This window comes from Bombus vosnesenskii, unplaced genomic scaffold (assembly GCF_011952255.1).
Source record: "Bombus vosnesenskii isolate JDL3184/JDL3185 unplaced genomic scaffold, Bvos_JDL3184-5_v1.1 scf7180000013264, whole genome shotgun sequence".
NCBI lineage: Eukaryota > Metazoa > Arthropoda > Insecta > Hymenoptera > Apidae > Bombus > Bombus vosnesenskii.
The window spans coordinates 1220431-1242637 of record NW_022882924.1 but is presented as its reverse complement, the minus strand read 5'-3'; the positions used below and the strand labels follow the sequence as shown (position 1 = coordinate 1242637).

Here is a 22207-nt window from a genome sequence, read left to right as displayed (position 1 = left end):
CAAGACGACCACAACCACGCGACCATCGCAGTTCCACTGCTGTTTTTGCGGACCGAGATCGAGGACGACGAAAGCGGATGCGCTGGTCGATCAGCCACGCTACCACGATCGTCGTTTCGCGTTTCGTTTCGCGCCACGAAACGGCATATGGCTTCGCGGTTCCGCGATGCGACGAGGTCATGGAAGAGTTTGAAGGAAAACGTGTTTCGCGTTTGCTGGGTGAAAATCTATCGGTACATAGCGCGGACGACGATGTATCGCGACGGCCGTGCGCAATTTACAGACGTTGGACGAATTTTCGGTGGCACGAACGTCGATTTTACCGGGACGAGATAACGAGAGCGAAGCAAACTGCGAGTTCCAATCGCGCGGCATAGATCAAGCGACCAAACGGCGAGCACGATAGTCTAATTTACCGGCGATATTCTCGCAAAAGGTCGTTTCGTTAAAGTTGTTCCATTAATTCTGCAAAGCGAGCGAGGGAACAAGGCGCGCGGATAAGGAATCTTAAGGAAATGAAATCTCCAAGCTGAATCGTGCCGCGATCGTTCCTTCCTTTCGTCGAGCGTCGTTACTTGGGTGCTTTAAGTCGTAGAACAAACTCGCAGTGGACCTTCGTTTCGCGAACAATCACAGCAGGAGAAGGTACAGATCGAGGAATTCGATCCGTTTAACGCTCGTTCGATCGGTCGGTCGGGCTCGTCCAAACAGGTAGTCGATTCGGTCCGATGCATTGAATAGGCAACGTTTTCAAGTAGTACGAGTCGCGTAGAGATTCGACCGTTCCATTTTCTATCGAGCCTCGTAAAATATCGCTCCCCAGGGAACAGAAGAATTTCAAGATGCCCGTTGAATCGATGGGAATACGAGCCTTTCGAATTTCCTCTTCGCGCAGCTTTCCAGCTTTTTTCTCGCGATACTCGCGGATAAAGAGTTGAGATTCGTCTCGTATACGTTCTCGCCTCTTCTTTTCTCCAGTTCGATCGAGTTCTAAAATAATACGCGAGAGACGGTGGAAACGATGGATTGGGCGACGACGCGTCCATGAGAACCGAAACACGGCCACGGTGCGTTCTTCTCGTTTGCCGATCTCAAAGAGATTCGCGTTTACGAATAGAAATTTTCTACGAAATCGACCAAGACTCCGGTTAAGACGTTTAGAAGATAGAATATACGTTTCCTAGGGTGGTATACGCGCTCGTAATGTAACTCACTTACCGAATGAGATCGTGCACAAGGCGGATACAACCCGTTCGAGATTCTCTGGCGCTCTTTTAATAGCCAAAAGCGAGCGGGGATTAATTCGCGGAACAATAGACACGGTTACCTTCCTCTTGGCCGATGATCGTTCTCTTAAATAGCCCTCGTAAAAAGAACGTTTTGTTTAAAGTCAGCTGCTTCGCTTCGTCCGCGTTCGACCTTGCATTCTTCAAAGAATCTTCCGGACAAAGTGTCGCCGAGACTTCTAGATTCATGATCGGACAACCAGTTGGAAATATCTCGAGATTCGACGGTTGTAACGAAATCGAGGTTGGATTTTTTTTTTATTTGTTAAACTACGTCTTTAATCAGATAAGCAATTTCAAGCTATCAAGCGCAGGCAATTCTTTGTATCGGTGATGGTTTGCTATTAATTTTGAAAGGAAGCGTTCGAAATCGTCGAACCGGTTAATTTTTGTACCGATAGAAAAATCTCGCACATATATCCGCAGAATCGAGAACGGGGTATGTGATGGACGAGTGGAGCTCGTTAGCCGGGTCGTTGTAACGAGATCAACGTGGTTGATTGTTGTCGATTTTTCTTGGAGCGTGGTCGAGGTTTCGAGGAAAAACTTTCACCGGAGCATCGATCCTCCCGGGAGGAGAAAAAGCGAAGAGTTTGGTATTTTCTTGGCAACGATAACGAGCGAGAGATGTCGCGCATTCTTAAATGCGCCGTAGACGTTACTCACTCCGTTCGTTATTAATCGCAAGTGTTATGGTCGTGAATATCGATAACGAAGAATCCGAGTGCCAGAAGAAAAAGGTTAGCGTTAAAAGAGAGGAAGGAAAAAGGTGAAAAAAGCGCGCTAAGGAAAGAAAGAGAACGCGTCCCGTCGGTTCGCTATCGACGAGGACGTCGACGATTCGACGCGAAGTTACGTTCGTAACACATATAGACACACCAAAGGAAGCAATTACGCGACGCTAGTAAGAGAATGTTGCGACTGTCTGCGTGTGTCCGTGCATAAAAATTATATGTAAGTCGCCTGCACTCTTCTTTCCACGAGCAGCGATAGCGAGCGCACGAATCGTGCACGAAACGGAAGCGCTCGTACGCTCGAAGAAAATCGAAAAAGTTGCCTCTTCGTGCCTCAACGTTCGCCGGTCCTTTAATTAAGTAAAAGCTCTGGCGTTCGTCGAGCGTGAAAAAGAAAGCCCTCGTATACTCGATACATATCGATGGTTCGGACAGTGAATAACGATATACGCGATCGTTTACCGAGCACAGCGATTCGTGGTATAATAATATAATGGCGCGCGCGAATCAGTTCGTTAATAGGACACGGGGAACAACGCGCGCCGCTGATGAAACACGGCATAACGTATCGTCGTATCGGCGAATGATTGAAGCGCGAGGAGTTAAATTAAAACGAGTCGTTACCGATCAACGAGGGAACAGGTGACACGTTTGCCGTCCCCTCGAGTGTCGCGCCAAATCGAATAAAGTAACACGAAAGTTAAAAAGGTATAGAATGCAGGAAAAAAAGATACAAAAAAAAAAAAAGAAAAAAGAGAAGAGAGAAAAACACATGGCAAAAAAGAAAAGTATTATCGGGAGACGTATCGTAGGTTACTGGCGTGAAAGGAGATCGCGCGAAAGGCTGGTTAATTCAAAAAACTCGACCTCGTCACCAGGGCGCTCTATAATAAGGTTGTGATAAGGTTGTGAGAACACGTTCGTAGCCGTGCTACGGACGCTACAAGATTTTTAATTATTAGGATAGACAAATGAATATTACTTTATTCGTGGCACTGTCCAAACGCGGCACGAATTCCTATCCAAGAGTGAATTAAGCGCGACTTTTCAACAGTTTTAATTGGACGTTGAATCCGATCCCGGATCTGCGTTTCTTTAATCCTTTGCGTGGATTTCCCTACGTTCTCGTTTCTTGCTTCGCTCTCTTCGCTTTGTCCTCTCCGTGTCATCCAATCGTCGCCAAGGTTACGATCTTCTCTCCGTTCTCTCCCTCGCTTTTAAAAATCACAAATTTTTTCCTTTTCGTTCTCCAACTCTCTCTTCTTCTCTGTCTCGCGCTTTCTTTTCTTCTTTTTTTTTTATTTTATACGCGTTCGTCCTTTTTTTTACGATAATAGATTCTCGTAACGCGACAGTGAATATTACGAGAAGCTGACTCGATTCCCAGCAAAGCTGGACTTCACATTCTCTCGAAGTGCTCGTAAAACGCAAGCTATATCGCTCCCCTTCCATCCCTGTTAAACTCGGAAACGACGAGTCAGACTCGGTTATCGCAAATTTTCTCCATTACCACTTTCACGTCGATCGCATACGTTCGAATCGTTGACCAGACGAAGAGCGAATTTCGCGAGCCACTGGTCACCGACGAGACCGTTGTTCCTTTGCTTTCTCTAATCAGCTATTCCGAGACAATTGCTCGCTGCTACGTTATTTCAACGAGATCGCCTTCTCTCTTCTCTGCTACCTCGTTTATGCAAGCTTTCGCGTTATCTTTTTAATACTAGAAATATTATCTCGCTTTTGATTCTCTTTTCCGACGGAATATTCGACGGTAGAGCAACACGTGTTACAACGCGTTCGCATTTGAAAACGACCGGCGATCAATGCGCGATACCCGCATCGTAAAAAAGAGCTATGGGTAATTTGTTCGCTGGTCGATCTTTCTATCGTTCGCTGTTCCATCGAAGAAGAACGAAAGAAATATGCCAAACGAGAGACGCGAGCAAAAAAAAAAAAACAAATAAAAAACATGAGAATTGAAAAAAAGTACATTTTGCACAGCGTCCGGAAAATCGTATTTCCTGACTGACTGATGCGTACGGGACATGTTTTATTTTTCACGGAAGGACGCGTTTTCACCGGTTATTTTTTCTTTTTTCCTTTTTTTTTTTTTCGATTGCACGAAACATTCGTTGCGCGAAATACACGCGTGCCATGAGCAAACGTGGCTAGAATTAGCGTAATTACGCGTTGTCGGGCAATTAGAAAATTGTTTCGAACAATATCTGCCCCTACCAATCGATTCGTTCTCGTCCGTTTCCATTTGTTCCTTCCTATCCTGACAGTTTACGTGCCCTTTTACGCTTGTTTCAACTGATAGTTCGCGACAGGTCCGACGAATGGTACAGTCTCTTCACTGTCTTGTCGAACAACCGAACTGCACCCATAGAATTTCAAATTACTCGATCCCGTAATTCCTCTTCCTATTCGTTTTTCTTCGTCTGTCTTTGCCGAACGTTTCACCAGAATTATTCGATCGCGAAATCAATTTCGTTCCAACGTTTTCATCCCAGTGCTGTCGACTAATTCGACGCAAACGGTGTGTTTCTTTCGTCGGTCGAAGGAATTAGACTCCGTCCCCTGAATGATACTTTCGATATTTATCGAAACTTGTTACGTACGTATATATACGTTCCAATTACTTTCTAGAATTTTACACGGACGTGCAACGTATCGTTTAGACGAGAGGCGATCGCCTTCCAGTGGGAAAGTGATCGAGGTCGTAAGATTTTGCTCGTCGTAAGATCGTTCTTGGATAGGAAGTTCGGCAATGCGTAGAAATATTATTGTACTACATGATATATTACATTAAAGCATCGCATTTACTTATACATCGGTATCGGCAGATTGATTTTCGAGAGAACGTATCACGGATCGAGGCGCAGGATAAATTCCTTCGTCCATTTCTCTTTCTTCTATATCTCTTTTCACCATCGACCTCTTTCCTCTTTGCCGATCGTATGCTTTGCAAAAATCGACCAGCATACGGATATTTTTAAGAAATTCTGTCCGACTCGCGGCTTTTTTCCGCGACTGTTTTTTATACGTTCGCCACACGAAAAGAAACTGCAAATTGATCCGCGATATTCCATGACGATCTTATACATATATATATATACATATAAATTATTACGTAAAATTGGGCCTGGTCGCCCGATCGAGACAAACACTACGCTAGATACGTATAACATATACATAAATATATTATATATATATATATACACATCTAGTTATTAAACTAATACTCCATTGGTTGTGATTTACAAGTATAGCAATACGGCTCGAGTCCGGCGAACCGATTCGCGCCATGGAGCTTCTCTCTCCGAACGAATTTATTACATTAAACGCGTGTCCCGGTGGAGCGAATGTTTCGAGGATGTTTAACGTCGAGCGTAATTTTACAGACTTGTCTCCTAATTTAAGCCCGTGTTCGCAGTTTAAAAGTAGCCAGTAAACCATCCAAGTAATTTAAGACTACGCCCGCGTCGTTTAACGATAGCCATTCGTCTCGTACGTTTTGCGCATTTGTCGCTTGTAAATCCGTTACAACGGAAAATAGAAAAATTCGTACGCTTGAAAAGCATGCACACCGTTCGTTATACCGTAGATAACATTATACCCGAAACATCGTGCGACAAACGCGTACTCTGAATCAACGGATTTTTATCTGGCCTCCCGATGTTAATTAAATATTCAAGCGAGGACACGCTGATGAAATAAAATCGTTGACGAAGTTAGCCCACCCTACCGCCGCATTTCAAGCGTGTTCGTTTGCATATAAAAATTTGAAAAATACCTCGAAACGCGGTTCTTGCTCTTTCGATCACCGTTCTCCCGCGACAAGCTTGCTTCGTAATCCGCTTGATAAATTCTCGTAAACCCGTTCGTCGCGGCTCGATTGTCGCGCACGAGCACGAGATCGTTGGCAAATGTTTCTGGCAAACGGAGAATTTTCTTGCGCCAGCGACCGATCGACCATCGGGTCCTTCGAACGCGTTTACCGAACAATCGGCAATCTCTGCGTACGCGCGTGCTTCGATCAATGTCGCTACCGCGAAAGTTTTAACCAACTTGAACGATTACATTCGTCGATACGAATAAACAATGAACTTCGATCGTACGACGAGTCGCATCTAGTTTTATTTGACACGAAGGACAGAGGAGAAAAGGCTCCGATCGCGCCCCGGAAGCACGGACCATCGAGCGTTCATGCGAGCCTGCCGCTTGAGTGTGTAAATATTTAAACAATATCGGCGAAGAAGATACAAAAAAGAAAAAATGCATTCGTGTACGTGTACGACTAGTATGTGGAGCGTAGCGTGAATGATAAATCGATGGAAGCGATCGTCGATCGTCTTCTCGAACGTGGGGAACCTTGTTAAACCGGAAGCGAAAAAATCACTGTCGATGCATCGGAGGACGCACGGAATTTCCACGCGGATCCAGCGTGGCAATTTTTTAAACGTTTCGCGTATACTCGATCTTCGTTATTGGCGCGCATTCGCGACTTTGAAAAAGTAGTAGAAACAGAATAAAGCGAAAGGAAAAAGCTGAGCAGAGACACACAGAGTGGGAATTTTCAAGCTCGTACGAGATTCGTTACTTTCGGACCGAATACGCCTCTCTGTGTCATCCACGAAGCCCCAATATCGCAAAGTGCCCTTCGCGGTGAATCACTTTAATTATTTTCAAGCCGGAAGTCCCGCGTATCTAATTTCCATATTTCGTATTTCGCGTTTCACGTGGATTAACCCTGCACCACCACCATCGCCGTAGTGGCGTATAGACAGCTCGACTATACGGTTCTCGTCCAATTTCACGACCTTTAAGCTTCGTTTGGATGCGCGATCCTTGAACAAACACGCGAAATGCGTCAGATCTAACCGGATTTGCTGGAAAACTTCGTTCACAGTCTCTTTCCTTTATATCTCTTTTTTCTTTTTTTTTTTTTTTTTTAACACAGACGTCCAACTTACTTTCTCTCCGGTTAAATTCCATCGAACAACGATTATTTCGTCAACAGCTGTCTTATTTATTCGCGCGATTCTTCGTTACTCGCGTATTGCTCGTTTCTATTTCATAGAAAATGGTGCGACTAATCATTTCTGCTATATCTCTGCATCGGTATATTCGTACTCGTAATTATTCCGAGAATAAACGCGTTACATTTCCATAGCGATATTTTTAATCGCTGAAATACGCAAGCTTTAATTACACGGAAATTATGCGCGACAATTTTTTTAAAAGATCGTACGTGGATAATAGGGGAAAAAAAAAAATAGGCGAAACACCGTTTGTTATCGTTGTCCATTGCGAACGGTTCTTGACTCGGAATTTTCGTGCGTCCGCCGTGTGAATGGAAAATGAGAAAGAAATAAAAAAGATACGGAACAAAAAATATGTATATATATACACAAACTCACACGCACACACACGCATACCAGTATATACCAGTAAAATGTGGAAACCCTTTTCGGATGTGATTAATCTCCTGAAAGCACCCCCCTCCCTCTCCCCCTCCCCCTCCCCATTCTCCTAAGCACACGCTCGTCTATGTACATAGTCGAATGATTGTATGAAAAATCAAAAGTAAAGGTATCCCTGCAGTTGAGCCAGCTTTTCGGTCGCTGAATAAAACGAGGCTGCGCTTTATGCCAGCGGCAGAAAGTTTGCGACTTTTGCGGTGTTTGTGCATGGTACACGGGATCTCAGTGGCTAAAGTAAACGGCCAACGAGTTTGTTCCACTCTTTCGCTATGTTTCTCCACGGGGCGTTACAAATAAGTCGTATTTTATATCCTTCGTCGAACCGGGCCGAAAGTAACACGTGTCCTAAATGGTTTTACTTTCGATCGACCGAAGTACGCATCCGGACCCTTGGGTCGATTCACGGGAACGGTGGTACGTGAGTTTCGTCAAACAAGTATCCAAACGCTTCCTTTGGTCGGTTTAATAAAACGCGTCCCAAAACTTTCGACCGGAGCGCGTACTCGCAATTTGATTCCAGCGTAATATCTTAACGAAAATACAGGGTGGTTGGCAACTGGTGGTACAAGCGGGAAGGGGATGATCCTACGCGAAAAAAGAAGTCGAAAATATGGAATAAAAATTTTTCGTTCGAGGCCTTGTTTTCGAGAAAATCGACTTTGAATTTTCGCTCGGTACGCGTCCACTTTATCGCGTCTCGTTATAACGGATCTCATCGTTGTCTCGATTGACGTTATTTTAAAAATTTTTAAATTTTTATTCTATACTTTCGACTTCTTTTTTCGCGTAGAATCACCCCCTTTCCGCCTGTACCACCAGTTACCAACCACCCTGTATATCACGCGAAAAAACGGGCGGACACTCTCGAATTGCAGCGTATGTTAACACCGACGATATCCCTCGACGAATACCAATAATTACGAATCCGATGGTCAACCGAGTTTCAACAGGATGCGCGTGTTATTTGATAATTTGCGTGCGCGTAATAATCGCGTCACAAAAACCATAAATCGTAATTGGCAGCGTTTGGAAACAACGCGGCATTGGTGCGGCCGTTAATAATCTCGAATAATCGAATAATCTCATAGCATCAGGGAAAAAGCAATCTTATCGGATAGCGGCGATAAAAATGCGATTCGATAAACATTCCTACCACATCATCGAGCGTCCGCTCGTTCGTACGTGACAATGGCTGATCGATATATCCCGAGCTCGCTCTAATCTGCCATAGTGAGATTTCACGGCATACCCGACACTTTAACGCGCAATTTTACTCGAGCCTCGGGAATCGCGTTTTCACGGATCTCGCGCGACGCTCGCTGAATCGGCCGACAAATCGGCCGGCGGAATTATGGCGCCCTTCGGTTTGCCGCGGTTGCGTTTTTCATCGCCGGCAGTCGCGTGTTCGTTGGCAACCGCGTTCAAATTTTTCCTTTGTAACGGAAATAAAGGAAACCGAAATCGTCCTATCGTGTCGAACTCGTGGCCGACAAAGCCGCCGGGTTACGAGTTAGTTGGAATACCATTCTTGGTCCTAGAATTTCAATTAAGGAACACTATTCCACGTATTTGTACGCTTGCAGTTTCTCCGGCCGCTTTACATTACGAGAATTTTCACGTGCAGTCAAATTTCATAACTCGGGTATTTTACGATTAATTGGAACGGAGTAATCTGTTGCACCGCCAGTACGCTAGGTGGCAATGATACAGCGCGATCGCAAATTAAAAGCTTAAAGAGGAACGCCTATCGATGCCACCATCGTTACGAAGCTTGGAAAAATGAAATTAAGATCGCAAGTAGAAATTACGCGCGAACGTTCTTTTATTAAACCTGTAGGATATTACGTTTCCGTCGCCTCTTGTTTGATAACCGGTACTTTGAATAGCTTCAAAATTGCCGCGTATATTTTCGAAAAGAAACTGCATATCCTTATTCGCCGAAAAATGTCTCCGTTTACGCGTTTTGACTCTCTCGCAGAGACTTTGTCTCTCTGCCTCGTTTCACGATATCTCGTTTCCACTTACACAGTTTTCTAAACGAAACGATACTCGAGTGGTATCTGAATTTTAATTCGATATCTCGTCGAGAAAGAACAGAAAGTGCAAGTATAAATTATTCGTATGGAAATTTGTCGTCAAAGGTCAACTACTTTTGATACGTAAATCGTTTACGAATTTATAGAAAAAGGTTGCGTTCGCGTGTGCTCGTAAATCAATCGTCCCTTCCATCCAACTTGTTGAGTAGCATGAACCCGATAACTCGCAGAACCAGCGTTTCACTCCTTTCGGCAAATGACTCTGTTTGCTGGTAATCGAACGAATCGGTTGAAAAAGCATTGGAACGACGAAGCTTACGGCGTACGACTTTGGCGCAAGGAAACTTATCGATTCGTTTCTGGCCCTCTTTCATCCTACTCTGGAAAAGCATTAATTCGTGAAAATTTGATTTCGTTTATTTCGTTTATTTCGACATCGCCTTCGTTAAAATTTCACCTGGCCGACTTTGCACTCGTAGGAATTTTATCTCGCCGACTTTGCCCTCATCGAAATTTCATCTCGTCCACTTTGCCATGGTCTGGCGTGCGCGCCACAATTAACCAAGATACAAGATTAACTCGGAGCAACGAACATTTTTTAAAACGCCAGTGCCAATATTTGTGACGTTCTAACCGAGTCCAGCCACGGCTTAGTCGATCCGCCTTGTTTGCTCTGCTCCGTTTCCTGGCCGAGCCCTTCCCTTTCCAGATGCTGGAAAATTCATTTTCCGCCGCGACTATTTTTATACGCAACGTCGCTGTGTACACGCGCCAGATATATCTACCGCTGGAAACGCCGAAGCGAGAGAAAAGGACGAAGCAGGGGGAAATAAAATGAACGACGCGGGAAAACGCAGTCGAAATATGCATGTAGATGACCAGAGGCAGGTTCGATGAAAAATACATGAGTGGCCTCCGAGGGAACTTCGTTACCGAGGTAAGTTGTAAAATCCACGCCAGCCGAGTGCCTATTAACGTCTCTGATTAATGTTTTATGCATAGCGTTTTTTCGCCCAGCTCTTCGAACGAATATCGCTTCCGTCCATCCCAACGACCGAAAACCGTCCAATTTGATTTCTTCTCTTTGAATCGTCGTAATATCCAGCACCGATCTCCTCCTTTGGAAATCAGCCTCGTCCCGAGGATTAAAGCGACGTTCGCACGTTTCGATATTTAGTCGAACGCGTTTGTCACGCGTCTGCTTCTTCCGTGAGATCCACAGCCCGTAGCTTCGCGCATACACGTGGCGTTTCTGCATAATGCACAAAGTACACGAAGACGTTTCAGCTTGCTCCCCGGAGTGCACGCGAGCCTTTGCAATTCCGCAAGATAATTGCAGATGCCGGTTCACTCTCCCGGTGGACGAACAAACGCGGTGTTGTTCGTCGCGAAGGGCCCCCGAGGAAGCTGAAAGTAGCAGCCGGCTATTTCTGACCTCTGCCCTTAACATTAGTCGAGAAGAAACTCGTAACACCTTAGCTGCTTTCACGTGGGCGAAAGAGGCGGCGCAAGTACAAACGAGCAACTGGCGCGAAAAATGTTGCGATTCGCGATATCCGAAAATTTCGCAGACGTCGATCATCGTACGACGAGAACGTAGCGCACGATCGGCAGAATCGCGACTATCGGCCATCGGACCATCGTATTTCTCGGCTGTCGCGCGATCATCCAGCCGAGGGTGCACGTGCAACTCGCGATACGGAGACCAAGGCGCACTTTTCCGCTGTCATCTTCGCGCACCCTGGCTTCCGTAATGAAACGTCCCCCTTTGACATCACGAGATCTAGGTAAGTGCTCTTTCGTCTTCGTTCTCGGTGTCGATCGTTGTCACAACGCCCGTTGAAAGTGTCCTGACTACGAGTCACTGTACCGAATACCGCACAGTTCGGTAATAACAGCATATAGACCAGTTATAACTCGATCTTCACCCTCTTTTGCGCTATTTTTCTTTCTTTTTTCTTCTTGCACCAATATAGAGACACGTCGATCTCGTTGATTATTTCGTCAAGTTACGAACCGATATTTCGGTTTCTAAGATACTTTGTTACGTCTTGTGCAGTGTGCGTTTTTTAAATATACGGTATATCGCATACGTGGAAGATTTCTATAGGGTGGATTTTAGATAAGGAAACCGTGAAGAAGATTCAGGTGCAGGTACGTCGTTCGAAGCTTATCGACGAATCGGCTGACCGATCTTCCACTTTATCCGACTCACGTCTCGCTCGTCTTTCTCACTCTACGATTCGTAAACCGAAAGAAACGACACACGCTACGAATAAGATCTCTACTGTTGTATTAGAAGCATCGATGAAATTGTTCAATCAATGGAATTGAAATGGAGGAACAAACCTCGCGAACGACATTTCTCTACAAATGGTTTCTTCGTTATGTTCATACGTGTAACACGATCCGATCGATATCTCGTAGACGTACGTACGAGACAGTCGTTTGAGAATACAGCAGCTTAGTTCGCGCACAAATGCGTCCAGTTGAGAACCGCTACGAAATGACAATACATTACCGATACGATAGCGAATTAACGGACAAAAGTAGCGGATAAACCAGGGTTTATCTGGATATCGAGCTCGAGAGGACCGCGACGTGCGAAGCGTGCAAGAATCGATCGATCGATGATAGCGGTTTATTAAATTTTTCGGTGCGTGTAGATGGTCGCTCTATCGTTGATCTCGTATCTCGTTTGAAACTGATAACCGGTAGCCTAATATCCATGAAAGCTGCAATTATCGCGTAATACCGTTATATTACAACGATTGAACGACGCGTCACGTTTTAAAGATAAACCACCGCGATGTTTTTCACCGTAGAATTTTCTGAAATTCGATTTTCTCGGTCCATCGATTTGCATGTAAATTGATGCGAGAATGCAGGGTGCTTGTATCCGTGTATCGTTCCTTGAGGCACGAATAGAACAACGAACCACCACGTTGCAACTGATTGCACGCTCGTAAATCGTTACGACCATGTTGGAAACTAGGAAACGTTCGGTGGATCGTCAATTATCGTCCACTGGTATTATTAAATACTTGACATTCATAGGGTTGTACGACGGTGTATCAAGAATGTTCGATCGAAAATTATACCACCTGACTGTTCCACTCGCCGTACACCACCCACTCGAACGACAGATTGTATTTCGATCGCTTATGGTTAGTTCTAGTCTACTCTAATGGATCCGCCACGAAATAGTTGTACGACCGTTCTAGGACTTCACTAGCGGTCCATTAATCATTTTCAATGGACTCGTGGGTTATCCGAATGTTAAAATTCTTCGCGAAATTCTCCACGATTCCGGTAAATGAGAAATTTCTTTCTATCCGGTGAAAGATCGGTGCAACGGCCTTCGTGCGCAAAAAATTAAAGTTTATGTGTGTATTATTGCGATAATTGTTACTGGCAATAAGCACGCTATGGTCGTACCGATATTCTCTCGAATGTAACGTTTCAGAGTCGACGTAGTTTCCGCTGGGATTATGTAACTTTCATAAATCGTAGCAGATAAGCTGGAATAAGGAAACGGAATTTCTCTAAATGAAACATTCCCCCGATAGAAAATTGAACCGCGTAGCCATCGGTGTATCTCCAGCTTGAAAGTAAATTGTAGCGGGAATTTGACGAACCGCGTTACAAAAATGAATATTTGAAAATTGAAAAATTCAAAGCCTGAGTGTATTTTCGACCAATCGCGGGGAGAGACGTCAACGGGAGTCGTAAATTCCCGTTACGATTATGATAATCGACACCGCGAGTCGATCGATCCCCTGATTTCCGTTAAGATAATAGGGGTGATTCAGTTAGCATAACACAGTGATTCACAGAATTATAAGTTATATATTTCCAACACTTAAGTTACACTGTTGAGTAGATATAATTCCTAGATGACACTTTGTCGCACGAATATAAGGTAGATACGCACAATAGAGCAAGGCTCTTGGAGTTGAACTTAGTATGTTAGTGGACGTAGCATCAGAGGATACTTAATAGAGCAAGTGAATGTTCGGTAATCCCGAGAACCGACTTGGATAGTTGATGCGAGTTACACTTAGACGTTGACTTTTCCAGCGGTGTAAAAGAAGTAAGTTACAGTGCCGATGCTGTGTCGGGGGAAAGCTAGCGATGGGTGTGTCTAGCGCACGGGACCATCGGATTTGTTCGTGACATTTTTGGTCAGGAAAGCGAGGGCAGTATACCTTGCTTCTGATTGGATAAACGAAGGTTGGTGGACTAGGAAGGTCTTAGCCGTCCTCGACAGAAAGTTGCTAGTAGGAAGCATCGTACGCGAGAAAAACTAACTTTCCCTTGTCGAGCCGTAGTAGACAATACTTTTTAGAAAGTGATTTAGTAAAAAGATATTTGTTCTGTCTGAGGGACGTTAGCTAGCAAATTACTGGGATTTACGACGAGTCCTTAAGACTATCGAGAGTACGCAGTAAGGATGAGCGGACATCTGGTGTCTGTCTGGCCCGCGGTGTTTGGCCTGGTCTAAGTAGAGCGTCGCTCGACGTAACACCGAGATTGAAAATTGAGCGATTTAATTACTCGCGAAGATCAACGAGACGCGTTTCTCTCGACGCGAACCGCAAATTCGCCGCAAAATCCTTGAAACATCGTCGGTGGCGATCATAAATCGCACGAACTTGATTCCGAACACATAAAAACCAACTGCAATAGTCATCAATTTTTACGTTCCATCCTTACGAGATCTCTGTAATTCATTTTCCCCTTTTTCACTTTATTCTCCAATTTCTTCGAAAGTTCCTGGAAATAATTCTTCTTATCGGACAGAAGAAAAAAATCCAGCGTTCAAATTGCAGCTAATTTTCTCACGATAAGTAACTGGCCGATAATCGAGTTGGCTTCGATCGCGTACACGGTGCTTCTCGAGGTCGGTGTATCGCGTGCAAAAATCGGTCAAGCGACCGACGCTGGTCTCGCAACCGAAAGCTAAGCTCTCGCTTCGTTTCATTTGTTTTCGTCCATCGGTCGCAACGGCCGTGATCCACTCGATTTTTCCTATCGACGCAGCTTGTCTCTTCGTTCCCTTTCGATAACTTCTCGTCGAAATGCTCGATCGTCGATCGTCTCGCATTGCCGCGAACAGAGTAATCGTCGCGTACGACGTTGAGTCACCGCGAAAAATTTGCATGTCACGCGTCGCGTGCCGTCACCTCTCGTTATCTCGTAATTGACCAGTCGATCGTTAGTTTCCTCTCGTCACGTGTACATACATACTCACGTGTATCGTTGAAACTTTCATTTTAACGTGTTATCGATATCTTTGTGACTGGAAATCGTGACCACTTGCGACTCACCGTTCAACGAAATTGATTCTTTTCTTTTTTTTTTTTTTTTTTTGCTGGAAATCGTTCAAACGATCGATGGGAATGATTTGAATTTTAGTCAAGGATAAAGAAAAGAACAACGGGCAAAGTTAGTCGATCGATGTACATGTTAATCGAAAATATCGGAATTTACGTATGCCTCGGCTACGTTACAACGCGATACGCGAAACTGATGAACAAACAAAAGCGGCAAAAGGTAACAACCATTTTCCTCTGATTAACATTTACTTTTTTCGTTGCTCTGTTTGTTACATAGTTTGAAAAAATACTGTTGTGCATTCACGGAAGCGCACACACACGCGTACAGAAGATCGTGAAAAACGTGCAAATACGCCATGTTATTGTCATTTCTCTGTTTTTATTTATTTTCTACGAGAAGTGAATCGCGTTGTCGCATAGAGGCCTACTTTTTTTATTCTTCTATTTAACTGATAGCAATACCAGCAATATTGAAGGCAGAGTATTAGAACAGCGAGCGATATACCGAGAAGGATTAGCAAGAATGTAACAGCCAAATTGTCGACGTCGAAGCCCGCGTTAAAATCCTTGTCAGCCGGGCAATTCGCTCTCGAAGGATTTTCGTCCCACCATTTCTTCTCCAGAGCGTTTAATCTCCGTTCAATTGCCAGCTTGGTAATCCTTTAATTAAACATTTATCGTTACGCACTAAATGGAGCTTCAAACGAACGAGCTAATGGCAGTCGTTTTCTTCCACTTCGAGATTATATCATGGCAATATCGTTAGCCAGGAAACGCGTAGTTAAATTTTATGACTACCAGAGACTAGGATTTGATCGTTGCAATATCGTAGGAAACCGAGCAGAACAAGGAAACGAATCGATTTGGACTCACGCGTCATTGAGCTTCGTTCTCAAAGGAGAGTCCCTCTGTACCGCAAAAGCGAACGGTTTCTTGCCAAACTCTTGCCCGATCTGTCTGAAGTCGCAGTTCGTCAACGTCAGATATTTTACGGTTATAGCTTCCGCTATAAAGGCGAACTCGTAAGTGTGGTTTGCTTCCCGCACCATTTTCACCGCTTCTTCCACGCTCCGAACAAATCCCGTGTCCTTCATCGCAAGATACATCTTCGTGAACTTGTCCTCGAACGGATAATCCCACACGGCATAATCGGATCTGTTTGCTTCTGGTGTATTCTCGTCTAACGCCATACGTCTCCAGTTCCTATATATATGGCAATTTTCGTTTTATCATTGTGCAAGAATCGTTCGAATCGATGCTAACCCTGCTGCGTTACTTTGCTTGCGTCTTTGCAACGCCAGATAATACTTGAAACTCGAACAAGATACGAAAACAGCGTTGCATCGCTCGTTTCGATTCTACATCGAAGCGTTAAAAATCTTTGTTCGTCGAAACGAGAGCAAGATCGGAGTTTAAAAATTCGAGGATCGCGGCAGGGTTAAGCGTAACTAGTCTAGAAGCAAGAAGCTTTCTTCGCCGGGCCATAAGAAAGCAGTGGCTATATCGTAAATGAATAATTAATTATCATCATGGGATGAATAATTTCAGTGCCGAAAGAGGATTCATTTTTTAAGTGGAAAATGGCACTAAAAGTCAAGAGCGTCTTACGTGTAGAACCATTCCTCCATCCTTGTCATTGCTAAGAAATATTTGAAAGCCGAGGAATTGGCCACAGTGGAATACCGAACTCGATACTGCTTTCTAAGGTCGTCCATTGACTCGATGTTTCTCTGCAACCGTTCTAGAGTTTCATAGGCCGCGAGATTGGCAGAGTAAGCGGCGACCATGACGAAGCCAAACAGCCACCAGGTCCCGGCCACTATTTTCCCTGATAAATTTTTGGGCATTTCTCCTCCTCCGTGGGGAGTGATTGACGTGAACGCGAACCAGAAACACTCCTTCAACGAGGAGAATCGATCGTCCGCCTCGTTCCGATACTTTGGCCGATTGTTCCGGTAGCTAAAGGGCGAGTACCTCTCCAGACTATATAATAGAAATATCGTGAAGAGGAAAGCGAACGCAAAACCTATCCAGACATCGATCTCCAAGATCATTAGGAACCTGAGGAACGGGACTTGCCTCCTTTTCTTCAGCATCATTATCGTGAAACCGCTTGGTCTTTGGTACGGAACAGCGAAGTCGACTACCTGGGTATCATACCATTATACCACTAACTTTTACCAACTTTTTATCATCGAGAAGTTCGATCATCGGTTACTGGTTAGCTTACTGGTAAAGCGATTGGAATTAAACAATTTTAAAAGCGAAGTAAAAGTAATAGAATAATAATTTCAAGATAACTGCTTATTCGACGCAATGTGGTTTTCTCAAACTTTGCCTCTCGCTTAAAACTTTTCAGAGATTCTCTCTCTCTCTCTCTCTCTCTCTCTCTTTTCGATCATACCGCATTCTTAAAGATCTCACACGAAGAAATTTCCACGTGCATTCTCCGAATCGCTTTTTAGTCGCTGCCAATATTCCGACGTAAACAATCGAACTGTAGTATCGTGGACGAGGGGCCTAGAGGTGTGTCGTGCGAATTGTAAACGAGCGATTGCCGAGCGTGTGCACGATGGGGCTTAAACAAAAGATATCGGACAAAAGACAAAGGGTTGCTAAGAGACATAAACGAATTAACGGCAGTATGAGTTGAGAAGCCAGAGAGTGCGGATTGCGTTGTCGAGATAGTGTTGACGAGAGTTGTTGATTAATTACAATACGTTGTTACGATTAGTTCGTGTTAAATAACCATTGTTTTCTGTTCAATTCATTTATCATTAATAAACTAATTATTATTATATTTACGATACTACAGAACGATTTTGAAACGCTCATCATCCACGAGGAATTCCCATTCCGCCATCGCCATATAAAATAGATATATCAAATATGTGTCTATGTATCAATTGATCGTTCCGGGCGTTTCGTTCGTCGCTCAGGGCACGAAAAGAAATTTGATATTCTTTTTACGACGCAGTAAGGATCGATAAATACCTGAGCCCTGCTGGATGTGATCCATATGGGTCCGACAGCGATGTCCGACATATTGCTCGTTAACTCGTAGATCATACCGTTCCAAAGCCCAGTCTTCGGATCCAAATCCCCGTATTTTTCGTCGAAAGACTTTCTGATCGTGTAATCGAAACCCGCCAACGATCCAATGTCGTTCAGAAGATCGATGCAATATCCGTAAAAAGTGCCACTGGTATTATTGTACATGACATACGGTGGAGCGATTCCCGTTACCGCTCGATAGATCGGTCTGCTTCCGATGGTCATTTCTTACTTTTATCTACTTTTCTCTTGGCTTGGTTGCAGTTTTATGGCCGCGAGATACAGGCACCTATCTAATTTTGCAGAAAGATCGAGCGATGTTCACCCCTTTCGTTCTATAACCTCGTGAAAATCTTACGCTCTATCGCGGTTATATTCGGCTATCTGTTAGCGAAACGTTGCTTTCGATCGTAGAATAAAAGGTATTTTATAAGATGCTGAGGGAAAGAACAGTTGAGAGATCGATGGACTCACGGTATTCCAGAAACAAAGTAGAATAGAATTTTCAGTGTAAAATCTATCGAATTCTTCTCATATTCAAATTTTCGTGTCTTTCAAACAGGCAAACAAACGTAGTAAAGAAAAGTGTAAGAGCTTAAAGGCTAGTAGTAGTAACTGGTCGCATATCCGGCACGTCTGACCAGTCGCCAACTTGTTCTACTTACACGCGACTACTGACACGCTTTCTCCGAAATAATCAACAGGCTAAATAAAGGATAGTCGATAATACCGTAAGCACGGACACGTATCTGATACGATCTCTGTCTATGATTGGAATTGTTACATTCAATTTGCAAAGCACGCCAGAGTATTAACAACGAAAACGCAAATGACAAAGTTCGGAGAAGTGGATTCGAGTGTCCGTTTCCGGGTCGAAACCGAGGCTTCCGTAAATTTGTTCGTGTCGTCGAGACGTCTTAGATTGTCAAATCCCTGTACTTAAGGCGCTATTAATCTTCGTAGCTCGGAAACCTGACACTGTACACGTACTCTGATCGCAATCGTGGACGACGAGCGACATCATAAATTTCGTGGTTAAAGCCGGTGTACCGCGGTTTCGAGTAATTAATGCAACCGGTGATGGACGCGCGGATAAATCTGTCCTTGGTAAGCTTTCGCCTTAGCCTTTTCGAAAAGTCTAGCCAAATATTTATACACCCTTAAATCCGTACGAATCGAAATTGAACAATTCGGAACGAGAATTAATTGCGTTTATATTCGTCGCAATTATATTACTTAATTATAGGTAACTATTTACAACCCCTGGAGATCGAATCAGCGATCACACGTGTAATTTCGTAGTTGGATAATTCAAGGTGTTTCGCGTAATAACGGGAATAGAAACACGTGACAGAACGATGTACGATATCTTAGTAATTAATTATATACAGAACTCGTTCACGTTTCTCAGTTTTAATAAAAAAAAAAAAAAAAAATAGAAAAAACGAAAAACATCGAAGAGTATTTACAGGTGTTAATTCGATGGCCAGGAATCGTATAGATGGAAACAGAATATAACAAACGTTGGAATTCAGGGAAATTGGAACGTATCTCTGAGCGATCGGTCGAGTGGTAAATCTCGAGAGAAATAAGGGTGGCAAGAGTCGCGTACCGTGCGATATAATTACGAATCTCATCGAGCCGCAAGCCAGATGACGATATCTATGGATCGGTTATTAATTCGTCGGCAACCTTTTGGCAGAACCGATATCGAAATCGTGAATTTATTGCCGGTGGCAGCGTGCTACAACAAAGGCAGGCCAATTCGGCTTTGCCAGGAGAATTAACGACGTAAATTTATCGTCGTTGCAGCCGCGGTTAGATTCGCTTTCACTCCCCCCCTACCCCTGCTCCCTTTTTTTTACCGCCCCGAAATATCGTCATATTTGCGCGCGGTCCACGTTCCCGCGATTAATAACCCGAAAAACCACCGCGGCCCTCGAAAATTGGATTATGAATTTCCATCCCTGGGAAAGGAGAAAAGCTGGAAAAAGGCAAGGGAGGCCGATAGAAGAGCGCGACGGTATAACGAGGACGAAACGAAAAAGCGTGGAGAACGCGATCGCCAAGCGAACTTTAATTGCCGCGAGTCACTGAATCCCGATAAAATAAACGGAAAAACGCGACGCGGTCGAAAAAGACCGGATCGTTTGATGCAATTCGTGGGAAATTAGCACCGATATCGTCGCTGCATTAAATCAGAAACTGTACTGGACCCCTCTCTCTCTCTCTCTCTCTCTCTCGTATTTCTTTCGATCACGTTGGAAAATTGCAAAATTTCGATACGTTTTTAACGTTCTCCGTTTCATGCCTCGCGTTTCGTGATAATTCTACGTTAGAAAGGCGATCGTTCGATTGGAGTACATTAACGCGTTTAATCCCTGAACGACGACAATAGATCGTACCCGCAAATTTTGGGAATCCTTGTGGAAAGCCGCTGCGTTGGTCGGAAACTTGCCAATGGCTGTAGGAAGTTATTGGCTCCAAACGGTGACTGTAAATCTTCCAGAAGGCTGATTCTCGGCTTCGTTTACGTTTCTATACTACGTAGCTAGTTGCCGCGGCAATGGCACACTGAAAGCTTGCCCACTGCTTTTCCACCGTCTCTTTTCCCTCTCCTCTCTTTCGGCCTGTCCCTCGACTTTTCCCTCTCTGTCTCGCCCGCTCTTTCTTTTCTTCTCCCCCCCCCCTTTTTTTTTTTACACAAAGTATTTCTTTTCTAACAATGCCGAGCACTATAGTTAGGCGCCGTATTGTAAAATCACCGGCGAGCTTTTTCCACGTATTCGCACGCAAATTGGAGCACCTTGACATGCACACACATAGATACGTTTGTTGCTTCCCATTCTTCGATTTTTCCGACGTACGATATTGTCTCCGTGGCTGTGCGTCTGTTCGGATCTAGTTGCACAGGGGAGGGACAAGGGGAGAGAAAGAGAGCGAGAAATCGAAGGAAAGAGGCAGACACGGACGAGAATGGAGTCCTTGACGAAATACCCTCGCCTTTCTATCTTCCAGTCGTCGAATGAATCCTCATTATCAAATGACGTTACTTTCGGGAAAGAGAAAGGGAACGGCGTTGAGAACTAGTAATTAGAATCTTCTTAGTAGAGTCACATTTGGTCTTTACGAGCTTCTCGGTATCTTGTATGTCTCTCTCTCTCTCTCTCTCTCTCTCTCCATTTATTTATCTATCTATCTATCTCTTCTTTTTCTTTAATTAACGAGAAACGATTCCTCCGTTGTTTTAAGACTCTCTTTAATCGCTCCGCTGAAACTTTCCAGTTGTATTTTCACGAAAATTTAAAATACACAGCCTGGCGAAAATGTTTAGAACTTGTAAATACTTTGTATCTATATATTACGTGTATCGCGCAATTTCAATATATTTTGTATAACATAAGGGGCATATAACTATTAATTTAATTAATATAATATGGATACGTAGGACATATAATACTCTATGGTAAATATCGAAATACTTTCGTAAGCCAATGTATATCGAAACGTGGAGTTTTAATTGTTTATTTTTAATTAGCCGGAAATTAACTTCGCAGATTCGATATACGTAACATTCATTTCGTCAGATATTAACATATTCCAGTGGAATTTTCATTCGGTTAATTCCATGATAACGGCCAATGAGATGCGAATTTTCGATAAATAATTCTTTATGACGACAGCGATAGAGAGAAGTATAATCAGGATACGAGTTTCATCGACAAAATTCACATATTTTCTATGAATATATATCCCGATCGGTGACACTTTGGACATACCGCTGTCACTCTAATTGAAATCGCTATATTAACTGGACAGCCGCTGGTCCCGATGCAATTCTTTTGCTCTCGCGAGTATTCGACCATCGTTTATTCAACATTTCGGAATGGACGGGACGCGTAATTCTTTTAAACGAGAACCCTTTGGCCGACCAATTCTGCAAATTTCATGCAAAGTGTCATAGCAAAAAGTGACTCGTCACGCCGCCGTACGACGAAAGTCAAGGAAAAGAGCCAAACGAAGCGTGTCGATTTTTCCACACATGGTATATGCATACCGACCAGATTTTTCTCAAATATCCGACTGCGAATGTAGGCGAATATGCTGTGGCGTCCCATTAAAAACATAGAAATTAACATTCAAGAATGATATTCGTAATAAACGTAACGAAATTGAATCTAACGCCAGTCTAAGATCTGAATAATATTATATTGTACTTCTCATCAAATATAACAATGTTTTACGATACAAATTAAAACCAAGTAAAATAGC

The 22207-nt window shown here is 43.8% G+C and overlaps 1 protein-coding gene across 2 annotated transcripts; it reads right to left on the bottom strand.

Moving 5' to 3' along the window:
• Positions 1–14936: 14936 nt before the first annotated feature.
• LOC117237735 (ionotropic receptor 25a-like) lies at positions 14937–21196 on the bottom strand. Of its 2 annotated transcripts, XM_033502040.1 has the most exons (5): positions 20341–21196; positions 17876–18228; positions 16490–17028; positions 15755–16084; positions 14937–15541 (listed from the first exon to the last, which is right to left on the bottom strand). In XM_033502040.1, exons 2-5 carry the CDS (start codon positions 18158–18160, stop codon positions 15265–15267), a joined length of 1431 nt encoding a protein of 476 aa, XP_033357931.1. In that variant the 5' UTR covers positions 18161–18228; positions 20341–21196; the 3' UTR covers positions 14937–15264. The 2 variants fall into 2 exon arrangements, with proteins under 2 accessions (XP_033357931.1, XP_033357927.1); XM_033502036.1 differs by lacking the exon at positions 20341–21196 and having other exon boundaries at positions 17876–18364.
• Positions 21197–22207: the final 1011 nt, after the last annotated feature.

Bases quoted from the DNA above. Each gene is read 5' to 3' on its own strand.
- LOC117237735 (XM_033502040.1), bottom strand. From the start codon at position 18,160: ATGACCATCGGAAGCAGACCGATCTATCGAGCGGTAACGGGAATCGCT. The intron at 16,085-16,489 runs GTAAGACGCTCT...CCATATATATAG, and splicing joins ATGGAGGAATGGTTCTACAC to GAACTGGAGACGTATGGCGT. The intron at 15,542-15,754 runs GTGAGTCCAAAT...GTTTAATTAAAG, and splicing joins AGAACGAAGCTCAATGACGC to GATTACCAAGCTGGCAATTG.